This window comes from Eubalaena glacialis, chromosome 5 (assembly GCF_028564815.1).
Source record: "Eubalaena glacialis isolate mEubGla1 chromosome 5, mEubGla1.1.hap2.+ XY, whole genome shotgun sequence".
NCBI classification, from domain to species: Eukaryota; Metazoa; Chordata; class Mammalia; order Artiodactyla; family Balaenidae; genus Eubalaena; species Eubalaena glacialis.
Genome location: NC_083720.1, coordinates 104537533 through 104550222, shown reverse-complemented (window position 1 = coordinate 104550222; position 12690 = coordinate 104537533). Strand labels below are relative to the sequence as shown.

Genomic DNA, 12690 nt, shown 5'->3' with positions numbered 1-12690 from the left:
TTGTTGCGGTGGCTTCTCTTGTTGCAGAGCATGGGCTCTAGGCATGCAGGCTTCAGTAGTTGCAGCACGCAGGCTTAGTAGTTGCAGCACGCGGGCCCTACAGCGCGTGGGCTTCAGTAGTTGTGGCGTGCGGGCTCCAGGCACACGGGCTCAGTAGTTGTGGCTTGCAGGCTCTAGAGCACAGGCTCAGCAGTTGTGGCACATGGGCTTAGCTGCTCTGTGGCATGTGGGATCTTCCCGGACCAGGGATTGAACCCGTGTCCCCTGCATTGGCAGGAGGATTCTTAACCACTGCACCACCAGGGAAGTCCCTACTTGTTTCTTATAAGGCTCATTCTTTGGGAGAAAATTTGCAAGGTATTATGATTATCCAGAATACCTTAAATACAGTTAATTATACGGAATCCCATTAATTGACCTTATAAGTGTGAAAGGAACCTGAAAGTTACCTAAGAAGACTTGAATAGCCAAACTTCTGATTAACTTTTCATTTTCAAAAAATGACACTTGAAATAAAAACTTTTTGGGAGAGAAAAGCTTGTTATTAATGGTAGAGAGTAAAACTTGAAATTCTTGGTATTACCAGAAAAATCCAGGCAATATTCTCTAGGAAAGGATTTCCTAAGAAACATTAAGGGAATTAAGAGAATACATAATCTTTCAGCTACTCTATTCTCATCACTGGAACATATTCCCCTAGCCTTCCCAAAGTGTCTCTTTTACAGTATATAAACTATGAAATCATAGAAAAATGTGAAACAAAGCAAATGGCAACATGAGGCAGTAAAATAATCGACACACTGGACTGTAGTGCCATTTCTGGAGTTGAAGTGCTGCACAACCTAAGAAAATGACTTGTCTGGGTCTGTTTCCTTGTGTGAAGAATGAAAGGATTGGGTAAGATGATCTCTACAGTCCTGTCCAGTTCCATTTGATTTCATGATTAAGCTTTGGTAGGTACTAATATTTTCTAATGAGTATAAAATATTTGTGACATTAATATTTAGCACTGAAGGAAGATATGATAGAACTGTGCCTTAAAGCTCCTTCTCCCTGGTCAGCCTTCCACACAGCAGTCATTCCAGACCTTTAATCCTGTCCCCCAACTGCATACCGCTCCACCACCTTCCACCTTCTTACCTCCCTGCATGCTTCATAATGAGAGGCCAATGGGCTTATAAACTCCGTCAACTTTCTGACTCTCTCCCTTCATAATTAATGAAGTAGTTATTGAGAACATACTATGTCCAGGCACTGTCCACTGTAAGGACAGAGATGAAAACAGTCCCTGTCCTGAAGGAGTCCGATGGCAGAGACAGATAAGTAAAAGAAGATTCCAGTTCAACCTGGCAAGTAGTTTGGTAAAGTGATGTAAATTAGCCTGGGCATAGAGAAGGCTTCAAGGAGGAATTGAGAAACATCTCAGAGCACAGAAGAGGTGACACTGCTAAAAAATGGAGACAAGTGGGTTCAGGGAGAGGGAACAGGAGATTGGAAGGGAGACCTTGGTGAGACTGGAGAGCAGCGTGAAGTTCAGGATGGCTGGAGCACAGGGACAGCTGGGGAAGAGAAGGAGGTAATCATGGAAAAGCCCTACCAGGGAGGGCTGTGAATGCCAGGCTAAGGACTATGAACTTTACAATGAAAGTAATCAGATGCCACCCAATGATTTTAAGCAGGGGAGTGACAGGATCGTATTTGCTTTTAGGAACAATCCTCTGAGCAGCAGCGTGGAGGCTGGTTTTGAGAGGGACAAGGCTGAGGTCTGGGAGATGAGTTAGGAGGCATCTTCAATAACCCTGGTGAGAAGTAATAAGGGCCTTGAAGAAGATGTGGTTCAGAAACAAGGAGATGGATTCAAGATATACTCAGGAGAAGGAACTGATAAAACTTGGTGGCAAAGAACACATTTGAGGGTGCAGAAGAGGGAAAAATGAAAGATGACTCCCAGTTTCCAGCTTGAATGGCTTAGTAGAGCTATGCGGCAAGATTGGAAATACACGAGGAGGAATCCACTAGGAAAGAATTAATTTAGTGCTGGACATGATATGCTTGAACTTCTTCTATTAGGCAATCTATTCGTGGAGGGAGATTACCTTGGAAGCAGATTTGGCAGTGATCAAAATAAAGGTGTCCATTGGTGTGAACAAATGTGTCAAGTTAAAAGAGGACTAAAGTTAGAACCCTGAAGAACATGGCATTCAAGGGACTGGCACAGAGGAGAGCCTCAGAAGGAGACTAAATTCCATGTCTATATCCACACCCCCTCCTTTCCCCAAGAGAAAGACAGCATTCCTCTAAACCAAGGCTCACATCTCTGCTGCCACATTGGATTCCATCCCTTTGTGCTCCTTCAGGTCTTGCGCTAACCAATAATCACTGCCCCTTATATCTTCAACTTCTTCTCCTCTCCATTAGCCTATATGTTTTCCCTGTATTAAAAAATGAGGCCCTTTGCTGGACCATACTTCTTCTAGCTTTCACCCTCTCTCATTCCCTTTCTAAATTCTTGAAAGAACAGTCTAACTTCACTCTCTCTACTTCCTGGTCTCCCATTCACTTGGCCTAAAGCAATCTGGCTTCTGCCTCTACCTCTACCACTAACAGTAGGATCACTTACCATTTCCTAATTGTCAGTCCAATGAACACCTCTTGGATCTTGTTCAACTTCTTTGGGTCATGAGACATTCTTTTAATTTTCTTTTCTCAGCTTTCAGAATACCACTGCTCTCATTTGGTGACCAGCCTCTCTATTCTATTCTTAACAGTGTTCTGCCTTTTGGTACTCCTTTCTTCTCACTTGGGCAATCTTACCCACTTCTACCATCTTTAACTGTTAGCCCTGACCCTCTGACTGCTACCTATTGGAACTTTTAATGACTTAAATCTTTTGGGAATACGATGGAGGAATAAACACACAAGTAGATTGGCTACTTCCAACCGGCAACAAAATTCAACCTGTCCCAAATTGTACTTTCTGCCCTTACATTTCCTGACTTCTTCCCCCAGAATCCTGCTCCTCCATCTGTAGTTTCTATCTTGTTTAATGCCACCTAAGAAAAAAATTTGACAAATCTTCACATTGTACACCTTCAACTTACAAAATGTTATGTGCCAATTATATCTCAATAAAGCTGGGGAAAAAAGATTAAAAAAAAAAGAAAACTGAGAATCATCCTAGGCATGGCCCTGTCCCCTATCCTACATATCCAACCAGTCATTAACTCCTGAGGATTAGTTTGCAAAGTCTCTTTAGGATCTGCCCACTCCTCTCCTTCTTCACTGTCATTGCCTTAGCTCAGGCCTTTAGATCGCCTAGATAAACTGTAACACCACCATCCAAACTGGTTCTCTTCCCTCCAATCCCCCTTCTGTATTGTAACCGGACCAAAATTTCCAGAAAATGGATCAGATCTTGCTATTCCTCCATTTATAAATCTTTAACCGCTCCCTGGTTTCCCTCGGATAAGAGAACAAACTGAATATAGGACCTTCCATTAACTATTCTCTGCCCACTCTTCTGACCTCAGCTTTAGCTCCTATATACTGCGATCCTGTGCTCTAGCCACACTGAGGTTCTTGCGGTTCCCCCAGACACGCCATTCTGTTCCCTCTGCATGGAGTCCCCATTCCCCTTTCCTGTGGCAGGCTAGCGCTCACTCTTATAATACTTTTAAGCCAAGCACCTCCTCTGTGGTTGGCAAGCAGTCACCCGTCCTGAGTGCTACAGGAGCAATCTCCATCTCCCGCCATTGAAATACTTTTTACACTGCAGGAGAACTAATGCAGCCCTTGGGTATAAAAGGACAACGTGCTCATCAAGGGACAACTCCAGGCGCCTTCTTCTCTTCATTGTTGCATCCCCTACACCTTTACCCCGGGATTTTGCAACTAAAACACGTTCAATAAATGTGTGTTGAACTCCAGGCCATTTCTCCGCGGGGGAGAGAAAATCTTTAAGGGTCTCCGGAATTAAACGGGACTGCAAATCACAAGTATGTCGCGTGCAGCACCAACCCTAACCCCTGGGCGGCGCACTTGCGGCTCGGCCGGCCGGGAGCGCGAGAGGCTCCCGCGAGGGATTCACCATCTCGCAGGCTAGGCCGTACGCGAGGGCGGGGCCTCACGCCTCAACAGCCCGCTCCGGGCAGCCCCTCGGCGCTCCGTCCTGAGGCGCGGGTCCAGTGGGCGCCACCCTCGAAAAGCGGAACCTGCGAAGGCCGAGGTGACGACCCAGGGGTACCTGATAAGAGCCGCCGGTTAGGGCCAGCTCCGCTAGCACCGCTCGGCCATTTGCAATGCAGCTGTAGGTGATCGTCATAGTGGGCGAGCTAGTGAAGTACAGGTTCCCGCCGGACCTAACCGCCGCGACAGTCTCGGGGCGCTGACTGGGACGTGGCTCCGGGAGGGGGCGGTGTCTACGCAGGCGCGAGGAGCGATTGATTGGCAGGGAGGGAGGCGGGGCCCTCCCTTGCTTGGGCTGAAACTGTGATGAGACCTGGCGAAGTCTCTGGAAAAACTGGCTTTGGTAAACTGAAGCCTTTCTTCGTGGTCATCCTTAAAATCATTTATGAGCCAGTTACTTCACAGTGTTTACCTACGTAGGATTCATTCGCAATCTAGGACATGTAAAATATAGACCTTGATTTAAAATGCGATTCATTCATGAATTCAACAAGTACTTGTTGAACTCCCACTGTGCGCTCCCTAAGTGCTTGGACTAACAGGTATGCAAAAAGATAGGTTGCAGACCCTGACTTTTAGGAGTTCATGTTCTAGTAGTGGTCACAGAGGCACATGTAGACAAATGCCAATCTCAAGTGATAGGTGTGCACTCTGATTGAAAGATAAACGAATCGCACAAGCTGGAGTGGAGGCAGCTAATTCTCCCTGGGAGAGGGAGCAAAGCTTTCAAAGTCACTGTCCGATCGAGAGGGTGGGTTGGAATTCTCTTAAATGGGGAGGAAAGGTAGGACAGTCTAAGCAGAGGAAACAGCTCTGTGAAGGCTTGGAAGAAGGCAGGCGGGTTCAGGGAATGGATGTGAGTGTGTGGCAGAGGAAGGGTGTGTGGTGGAGTGGGTAGGAGATGAGAAGGGTAGGAGTGGTAGAATGACTTGTTATCCTAGACCTCGAGTTTCTTGACAAGAATTTTTAAAAGTGCTTCAGATAAGCTTAGATATTTTCTTTTTCTTTTTTTTTAACGTCTTTATTGGAGTATAATTGCTTTACAATGGTGTGTTAGTTTCTGCTGTATAACAAAGTGAATCAGCTATACGTATACATACATCCCCATATCCCCTCCCTCTTGCGTCTCCCTCCCACCCTCCCTATCCCATCCCTCTAGGTGGACACAAGCACCGAGCTGATCTCCCTGTGCATAAGCTTAGATATTTTCATTAGCAAGACATTGTGGTAGAGTTGGAAGAAGACAGACACACTTGGATCCAAAATATAGGCATTGCCATTTACTCTGTGCCTTAATCGTAACTTAACTCTCTGAGACTCAGTTTGCTAATTTATAAAATAGGGATAGTTCTCAAGTTTAAATTAAGTAATTATGCAAAATACTTAGCATACCATAGATATGTAGTTGCAATCTTTAGTATGATAAATACATGAATGACAACTACTTTCTTGCTTCCAATGGTGTAACTTTAAAGGAAAAACAGTCGATGTCCTTCTGGGGTGCCTGGCAGGAGGTGAAGACAGGTAGTTGACTGAGTTTATTTTAACCCAGCACAATCAAATTGTATTTGACAAGCAAGCAGCAAAACTGGTCTGGACTGTAGCGCCTGAGAAAAATGCCTTGTTGAATCATTTTATATAAAGGAAATCTTGAATCAATGTGTCTTATCAACTTAGAGATAATATCTCGTGTTACAGGTGGGTTGAGTGAATTACAAGCACTGGTCACATTACTTATATGTGGGAAAATGAAATATGTTAACTCTGAGGTAATGCACTGGTATATTCTTGCTTACTGTAAAAATAAGCTGAATAAACTTGGCCACATTGCGTTGCTCCTTCTCTTTAGTCAATAGTGGAGCTGGAAGCCACTGGGCAATGAAATCATGAGCTGTAGTAACAACAACAAGCATCTGATAATTGGAGAGGTGTATATGGGACTGTCCCCCTCTTGCGCTCACCTTGTCATATTAAAACAATCCTGTGAAGCTAGTGCGGTGGGTCAACTTTGCACAGCCCACAAATTCCGGCCTACAGCAACGTAAAACATAATTTATAACACAACTCGACCTTTCTCGTGAGCCTCATGTTACCCGATATCTGAGCTTAATCTAGTCAGTGCGAGGTGTCCTCAGTGAACTCAGAATTTGCCCTTTCCCTGCCTTCTACATGGGGGGGGGGACACATCTATGTGTGTGAGGAACTTGGTGGAGGGGAGATATCCTGAGTCATGATCTTCGTCTCTCTAAGGTGGCATCTGCTGCTAATGTTTGTTTTCTGTCTGTGGTCATCAGTTCACACGCTCTACTTGGAACCTGCAGGCTCCCTCATGCACTCTGGTTCTCTCTCAACCGCTTTTGTGGCCCTCTTAGGGGCAAAGGACACTTCCTGCTGCTCCCTCATGCCATTCTGAGGCTTTGGGAGGTTCAAGAGGCTGTCTCAGGACTCTGGCCAACACAGTATGCTGCCACCCCTCCTGTCATGCTGTCAGTGTGTTGTCATGGGGGAGCAGCTCTCAGACTTCACCTCACCTGGGAAGCAAGCCCTTGGATCCCCAGTTGGCTGAGAGTCTTCGCATCCCACACTCCATCACCCCTCATCTCCCAGCCGGGGCTCTGTGGCTGGATTGCTTCCTATGGACCCTCTGCCCTCCTCCAGCCTGGGGAGACTCCAGCAGGCCCAGGTGGGGAGCTGCCCACCCTTCAGGCATTCTTCCCAACTTGTGGCATTACTGTTGGCTTCTGCTGTCGCCAACTTTTTCTTTCCATGGACTCTCTCTTCGGGGAGTTTCCAGAATCTATTCTGAAAGATTTAGAGCTGAGAGTCTTTGCCTTCTCTCCCCGCTCTTCATCCTCTGTTCCTCCTCCACCTCCTCCTCCATTTTCTGTGTTTTCTATTTTTATGCAAAAGGAATCATTGAGAATAAAAACCACAGCAGGTAATATAAAACAGCGCAGGTATTTCTGTCTTTCCCTTGATCGTTTGGCAAAATCTTGAGGGTGGAGCAGAAAGAGGAGATGGACCCCTGGAAAGGAGAAGGGGGACATTTCACTTTCGTCCATTTCTTTTAAAACAAGCTTTTAGACCTCATGACTACTTTCATGGACCAGCAAATCTACGGTCATTGCTTTTTTTTTTTTTTTTAATTATTAGCACCTTTTAATTATTATTAATTAATTAATTAATTAATTTATGGCTGTGTTGGGTCTTCGTTTCTGTGCGAGGGCTTCCTCTAGTTGCGGCAAGTGGGGGCCGCTCTTCATCGCGGTGCGCGGGCCTGTCACTATCGCGGCCTCTCTTGTTGCGGAGCACAGGCTCCAGACGCGCAGGCTCAGTAGTTGTGGCTCACGGGCCTAGTTGCTCTGTGGCATGTGGGATCTTCCCAGACCAGGGCTCGAACCCGTGTCCCCTGCATTAGCAGGCAGACTCTCAACCACTGCGCCACCAGGGAAGCCTGTCATTGCTTTTTAGAGACTAGCATCTCAGAAGGAAAAGTCACTAATTTTGAATCATCCAATTTCTTAGGTCACTAGAGTTTCTGAATATTCCACAAGCAGGAGACTTTCAAGCACTCACTAATTCAAGATGCTTCTTGTAAAATATTAAGTTCTCCTGTAAAGGACTCTTCTTTTACTTATTGTTGTTTTTCAGAAATGGAAATATTTTTATAGTTTTTTTTCTTGTAGTGTGTGATCACTGTTGAAATTCAAACAATACAGCAGTAAAAGTCTCCTTACCATCCCATGAAACTAACCATTGCAGTAATCTAATTTATATATGTCTTTTCTTTTTTATGCATTTTATATTTAACATTAATGAATAACATATTTTTTCTGAACTCTGTTTTTTTTTTTTTTTGACCGTGAGGTGCTGTATGCAGGATCTTAGTTCCCAGCAGGGATCAAACCCGTGCCCCCTGCAGTGGAAGCACAGAGTCTTTAACCGCTGGACCACCAGGGAAGTCCCTGTTTTGTTTTGGTTTATTTATTTAATTTATTTATTTTTGGCTGCATTGGGTCTTTGTTGCTGCTCGAGGGCTTTCTCTAGTTGCGGCGAGTAGGGGCTACTCTTCATGGCAGTGCGTGGGCTTCTCATTGCGGTGGCTTTTCTTGTTGCAGAGCACGGGCTCTAGGCGCACGGGGTTCAGTAGTTGTGGCTCGCAGGCTCTAGAGAGCAGGCTCAGTAGTTGTGGCGCACGGGCTTAGTTGCTCCGCGGCATGTGGGATCTTCTCGGACCAGGGCTCGAACCCGTCTCCCCTGCATTGGCAGGTGGATTCTTAACCACTGCGCCACCAGGGAAGCCCTGTTTTGTTTTTTAAATTAATAATACATTGTTCTTTGACTACTATATATATCTCAAATATTTTCTTCTGAAGTTTACCATTTTCTTTTTCTTTTTGGTGTCTATTCTTTTCCAGACATTTTTGTTTCTTACCTCGTCAAACATGTCAGTATTTTTTTATTATGATCTTGGACCTTAGTGGCATGTTGTGCAAGGCTTCCTTTTCTATCTTCATATAAAAATATTGCCTTATTTTTTTTCTGTTTCTTTTGCTTGTTTTACTGTTTAAATCTTTAATCCACCTGGAATTCGTTTTTTTGTCTCTTGCAAGGTAGGAATTTGTGTTTTCCCAAATGTACAGCCAGCTGTTTTGTACCACTTACTGACTACTTTCCCCACTAGTTTTTTTTGTTTTCTTTAAAATTTATTTGGTGGCACTGGGTCTTAGTTGCAGCACACGGGATCTTTAGTTGTGGCATGCATGCAGGATCTAGTTCCCTGACGAGGGATCTAACCTGGGCCCCCGGCTTTGGGAACTTGGAGTCTTTACCACTGGACCACCAGGGAAGTCCCTCCTCATTAGTTTGAAATGCCGCTTTTATCACAGACTAAACTCCCACATGTACATTGTTAATTAGATTTTAGAGTTGATGTATAGGTCTATTTCTGTGCTGATATCACAGTGATTCAATAAAGCAAATTTATTTTTTAAATTTAACAAATTGGAGAGAATTAATATATTTGCAATATTGAGTCTTTTCAGCCAAGAACATCGGTTGACTTTCTATTTGTTCTATATTATATCTTCCTATAAAAGCTCTGTAAGTTTCTTCATAAAGGCTTGACAAATTTTTTTTTAAATTAATTAATTAATTTATTTTTGGCTGTGTTGGGTCTTTGTTGCTGCACACGTGCTTTCTCTAGTTGAGGCGAGCGGGGGCCACTCTTCGTTGCGGTGCACGGGCTTCTCATTGCAGTGGCTTCTCTTGTTGTGGAGCATCGGCTCTAGGCGCGCAGGCTTCAGTAGTTGTGGCACGCGGGCTCAGGAGTGGTTTGTGGGCTCTAGAGCGCAGGCTCAGTAGTTGTGGCGCACGGGCTTAGTTGCTCCGCGGCATGTGGGATCTTCCCGGACCAGGGCTCGAACCCGTGTCCCCTGCATTGGCAGGCGGATTCTTAACCACTGCGCCACCAGGGAAGCCCGGCTTGACAAATTTTAAAATGTTTATTCTGGGGTACTTTGGGTGCTCTTGTTAGTGGAATTTGTTTTCCATTATGTTTTCAAGCTAGCTGTTTCTGGCGTGTGGAAAATCTGTTGGCTGCATTTAATTTATTTTGCATGTAGCTCCTGCTCCATTATATTGTAAACTCCTTAAGGCCAGGGCCCTCACATAATGCTTTGCTCAATATGAACATGACGTGAGATACTATTGTTGACCGTCTTATTAGGCTTTTCCATTATACTCAATGACCAAGTGGAGGGGAACCTCAGGTAGCAGTGATATTTGTGGAAACTGGATCGTGATCGAGATAGTGGGGAGAGATTGAAGGGACCTTGGAGTCAAGCAGGCCTGGACTTGAATGCTGACTTTGCCACGTTCTGGTTGTGTAATCTTGGCATCTCTGAACCTCAGTTTCTTCCTTAGGCTCATCTCTGAACCTAATTCACAAAATGAGCTAACATATAAAGCATTTCGTGACTGGCCCCCAGCAGGTGTTCCATGATCATTATGAGTCCATATTGTCGTGTAACCAAATCTATCCAATAAGAGGCACATTTAAGAAGGCATGGTCTGGTATATTGGATTGATTCTTTATAGATTCAGTGAACATATTGAATCATCATTCAAGGCACATGTTACAGAAATTTTCTAAAACTCTTCCCTTTGAGAAATGTGCTGTATGTTGGTCTCCTCTCTCTAACTTGTAAGTTTCCTGAGAGTAGAGGCCGAGTATTATTAATTTTTAAATCTTCAGTGCCTCGCACAATTGTGGACACAATATAGGTGGGCTGCATTTCATAGTATGAAGTATAATAATTTATTTTATAGTTCCCTTTTTATCATCCCCTCCAACTTTTTGTTGTTGCTGATACAAAAGAAGTTGAACTCTCATCTTTGCTAGGAAGTGTAGCTAAGTTTACGAGAGGATATGCAGATGGCAAAGATCTCTGTAGGCCACCCAAATGTAACTTTTATGGGGCAGTTGGTCTTAAATCTAACTGCTGGTCAGGACCAGCAGAGGGCGCACAGAGCACAGCTTTGAAGGAGAAAGCTGACTACAGCTGTGCTGGGGAAGAATTAAAAAGGCCGCTCAGGGCATTTGCAGAAGAAGGAAATGAGAGCTAGGAAGAAGGCCGTTCCTCGTTTTCATTCTCATCTGCTTTTGTAACTCATTCAGGTCCAAACAGGTCTGTTCTCCTCTTTTCTTTGGCCCTTGCTCAGCAGCTTTTCACAGCCCTTCCCTTTCTTCTAGTTAATTACACAGGCAGACCCACAAGTGCCCTCAGGTTCTCCAGGCTGGTTTCTCTTTTAGTCAGTTCGGTTACTTAGCTCAGATTCGGGGGATGGACATTGGTGAGGGTCCCAGAAAAACACTGACGAACCCAGAAGCCTCACTACACCATCCCCACTGAATAAAGCCATTTGGGGGGTACTTACAGGGTAGAAATGAGGGCTGGAGTTGGGTTCTTCTCTGCATTAGGAACTGAAGAGGCAAATGAGAGCAGACAGGAAAGGTTATGGGGAGTGGGGACAAAATGCTTTATTGTCTCGCATAAGAAGGTCTGTGGTGGGTACAGAGCCACACGTGACATGCTCCAACCATGTACAAACTAACATAGGCCAGAGTTTCTCAACTTTTTCTGTGGAATGCTAGGATATTAACAGGTGTTATGTGGGAATAAAATCTGTGATCAAATAAGTGTGTGGAAACTCTGGGTTAAAAAAACTGAACCGGTTTCTCTACTGTGGGAGTCCTTAGATCCTTTGGTAGACTAATTAATATGGTTTGTGAATCTCTGACAGAAAGGGATGTGATGTGAGATTTCCCAAACTTATGTGGACCGAACCTTTTTAACAAACGATATCTATGGGATGAGTATTCTATGAATTACCTTTGGAAAGTGCAGAAATAGACTTGTCTAGTGTTTAGGAAATTAGGCAGTTACTCCATGAAATACTTTAACAAGTAGCCATGAAGCACTTTAAAAAGGACAGTGTTTTCTTCAAAAGTCTCTTGTGGCTTCCCATTCCTATTGAGGGAGGTGTGCAGGGATGAGTGGAGTGCTGAAGGAAGGAGTATCAGAATTTCAAGTGGGTTTTTTGAAATTTCTCATGTCCCTTACCACCCTTCCTCCTCAGATATCCTGATATCATCCTCATTACCTCATTCCCATATTTGAGGATCTCTTGAATTGTGTGCCATTGCTGGCACTGGGAGCAATTGCATCTCTCAAGTGCATTGGAAGAGAGAAAATGGTTGTGAACTGTCGTCCTACAAGTGGAGTCCAAAATTCTCTGTCTGTTGTTTAAGGTTTTCTGTTGTCTTCTTAAACCCCAGTATCTCCCTAAGTTTAACCTTATTCTCCTTCCCACATTATTTACCACTATAGTCTGCTCACTGATCTGACATCATATTATGCTGATTCTGGGCTGGAAACTCTTGGACATATAATCTTTCCCCACATTCTCCTAATTCCTCTTCCATCCTTCAAAATCCAGCTTAAGTGTTACTTCCTTCAGAGGGCTCCAGTTATCTACCAGCCTACACCACTTATTTTTTACACAATTGGTTTCAACCATTAATTGCAGACAGCTAATTTTTTGTTAACGAATCTGTTGGATTTAAAAAGTTTATAAAGTGATTGTTTGGAATGTAGAGCACATTCCTCTGCAGAAATATTGTAACTGAGTCAAAGTGTATTTGAAATAGAAAAAGTAGAAAACAACCTCTAGTGATTAAACAAAACAGGGAATTAATAAGATTGAATTAGCTTACTCTCATTTATCTTAGTGCTGGTGTAAGGAAGAGCAGGTTTAATTAAAGGGGGATGAAGAGGTGTTGGAAATTAGTGGGTATTCTGCATGGACCTTATGGGACAATTTCACAGAAGACATAGGCTCTTTGTTATGTCTTCATTACTTCACAACTCCTAACTCTTCATTCCCATGATGCTGGGGTCTGGCTACTAGTGCTTTTGTATTTAGCTGTGGTTTGGATCATTT

The 12690-nt window shown here is 44.0% G+C and overlaps 1 protein-coding gene across 1 annotated transcript in view; it reads right to left on the bottom strand.

The window, feature by feature from the left end:
* The window catches only part of LOC133092283 (uncharacterized), a 31701-nt gene extending 27295 nt beyond the window's left edge, over nt 1–4406 (bottom strand). Inside the window, exon 1 of the mRNA XM_061191527.1 lies at nt 4244–4406. Within this exon, the coding sequence (XP_061047510.1) occupies nt 4244–4321 (78 nt within the window). The 5' untranslated portion in view covers nt 4322–4406. The remainder of the gene's footprint in view (nt 1–4243) is intronic.
* Between the last annotated feature and the right edge of the window lie 8284 nt (nt 4407–12690).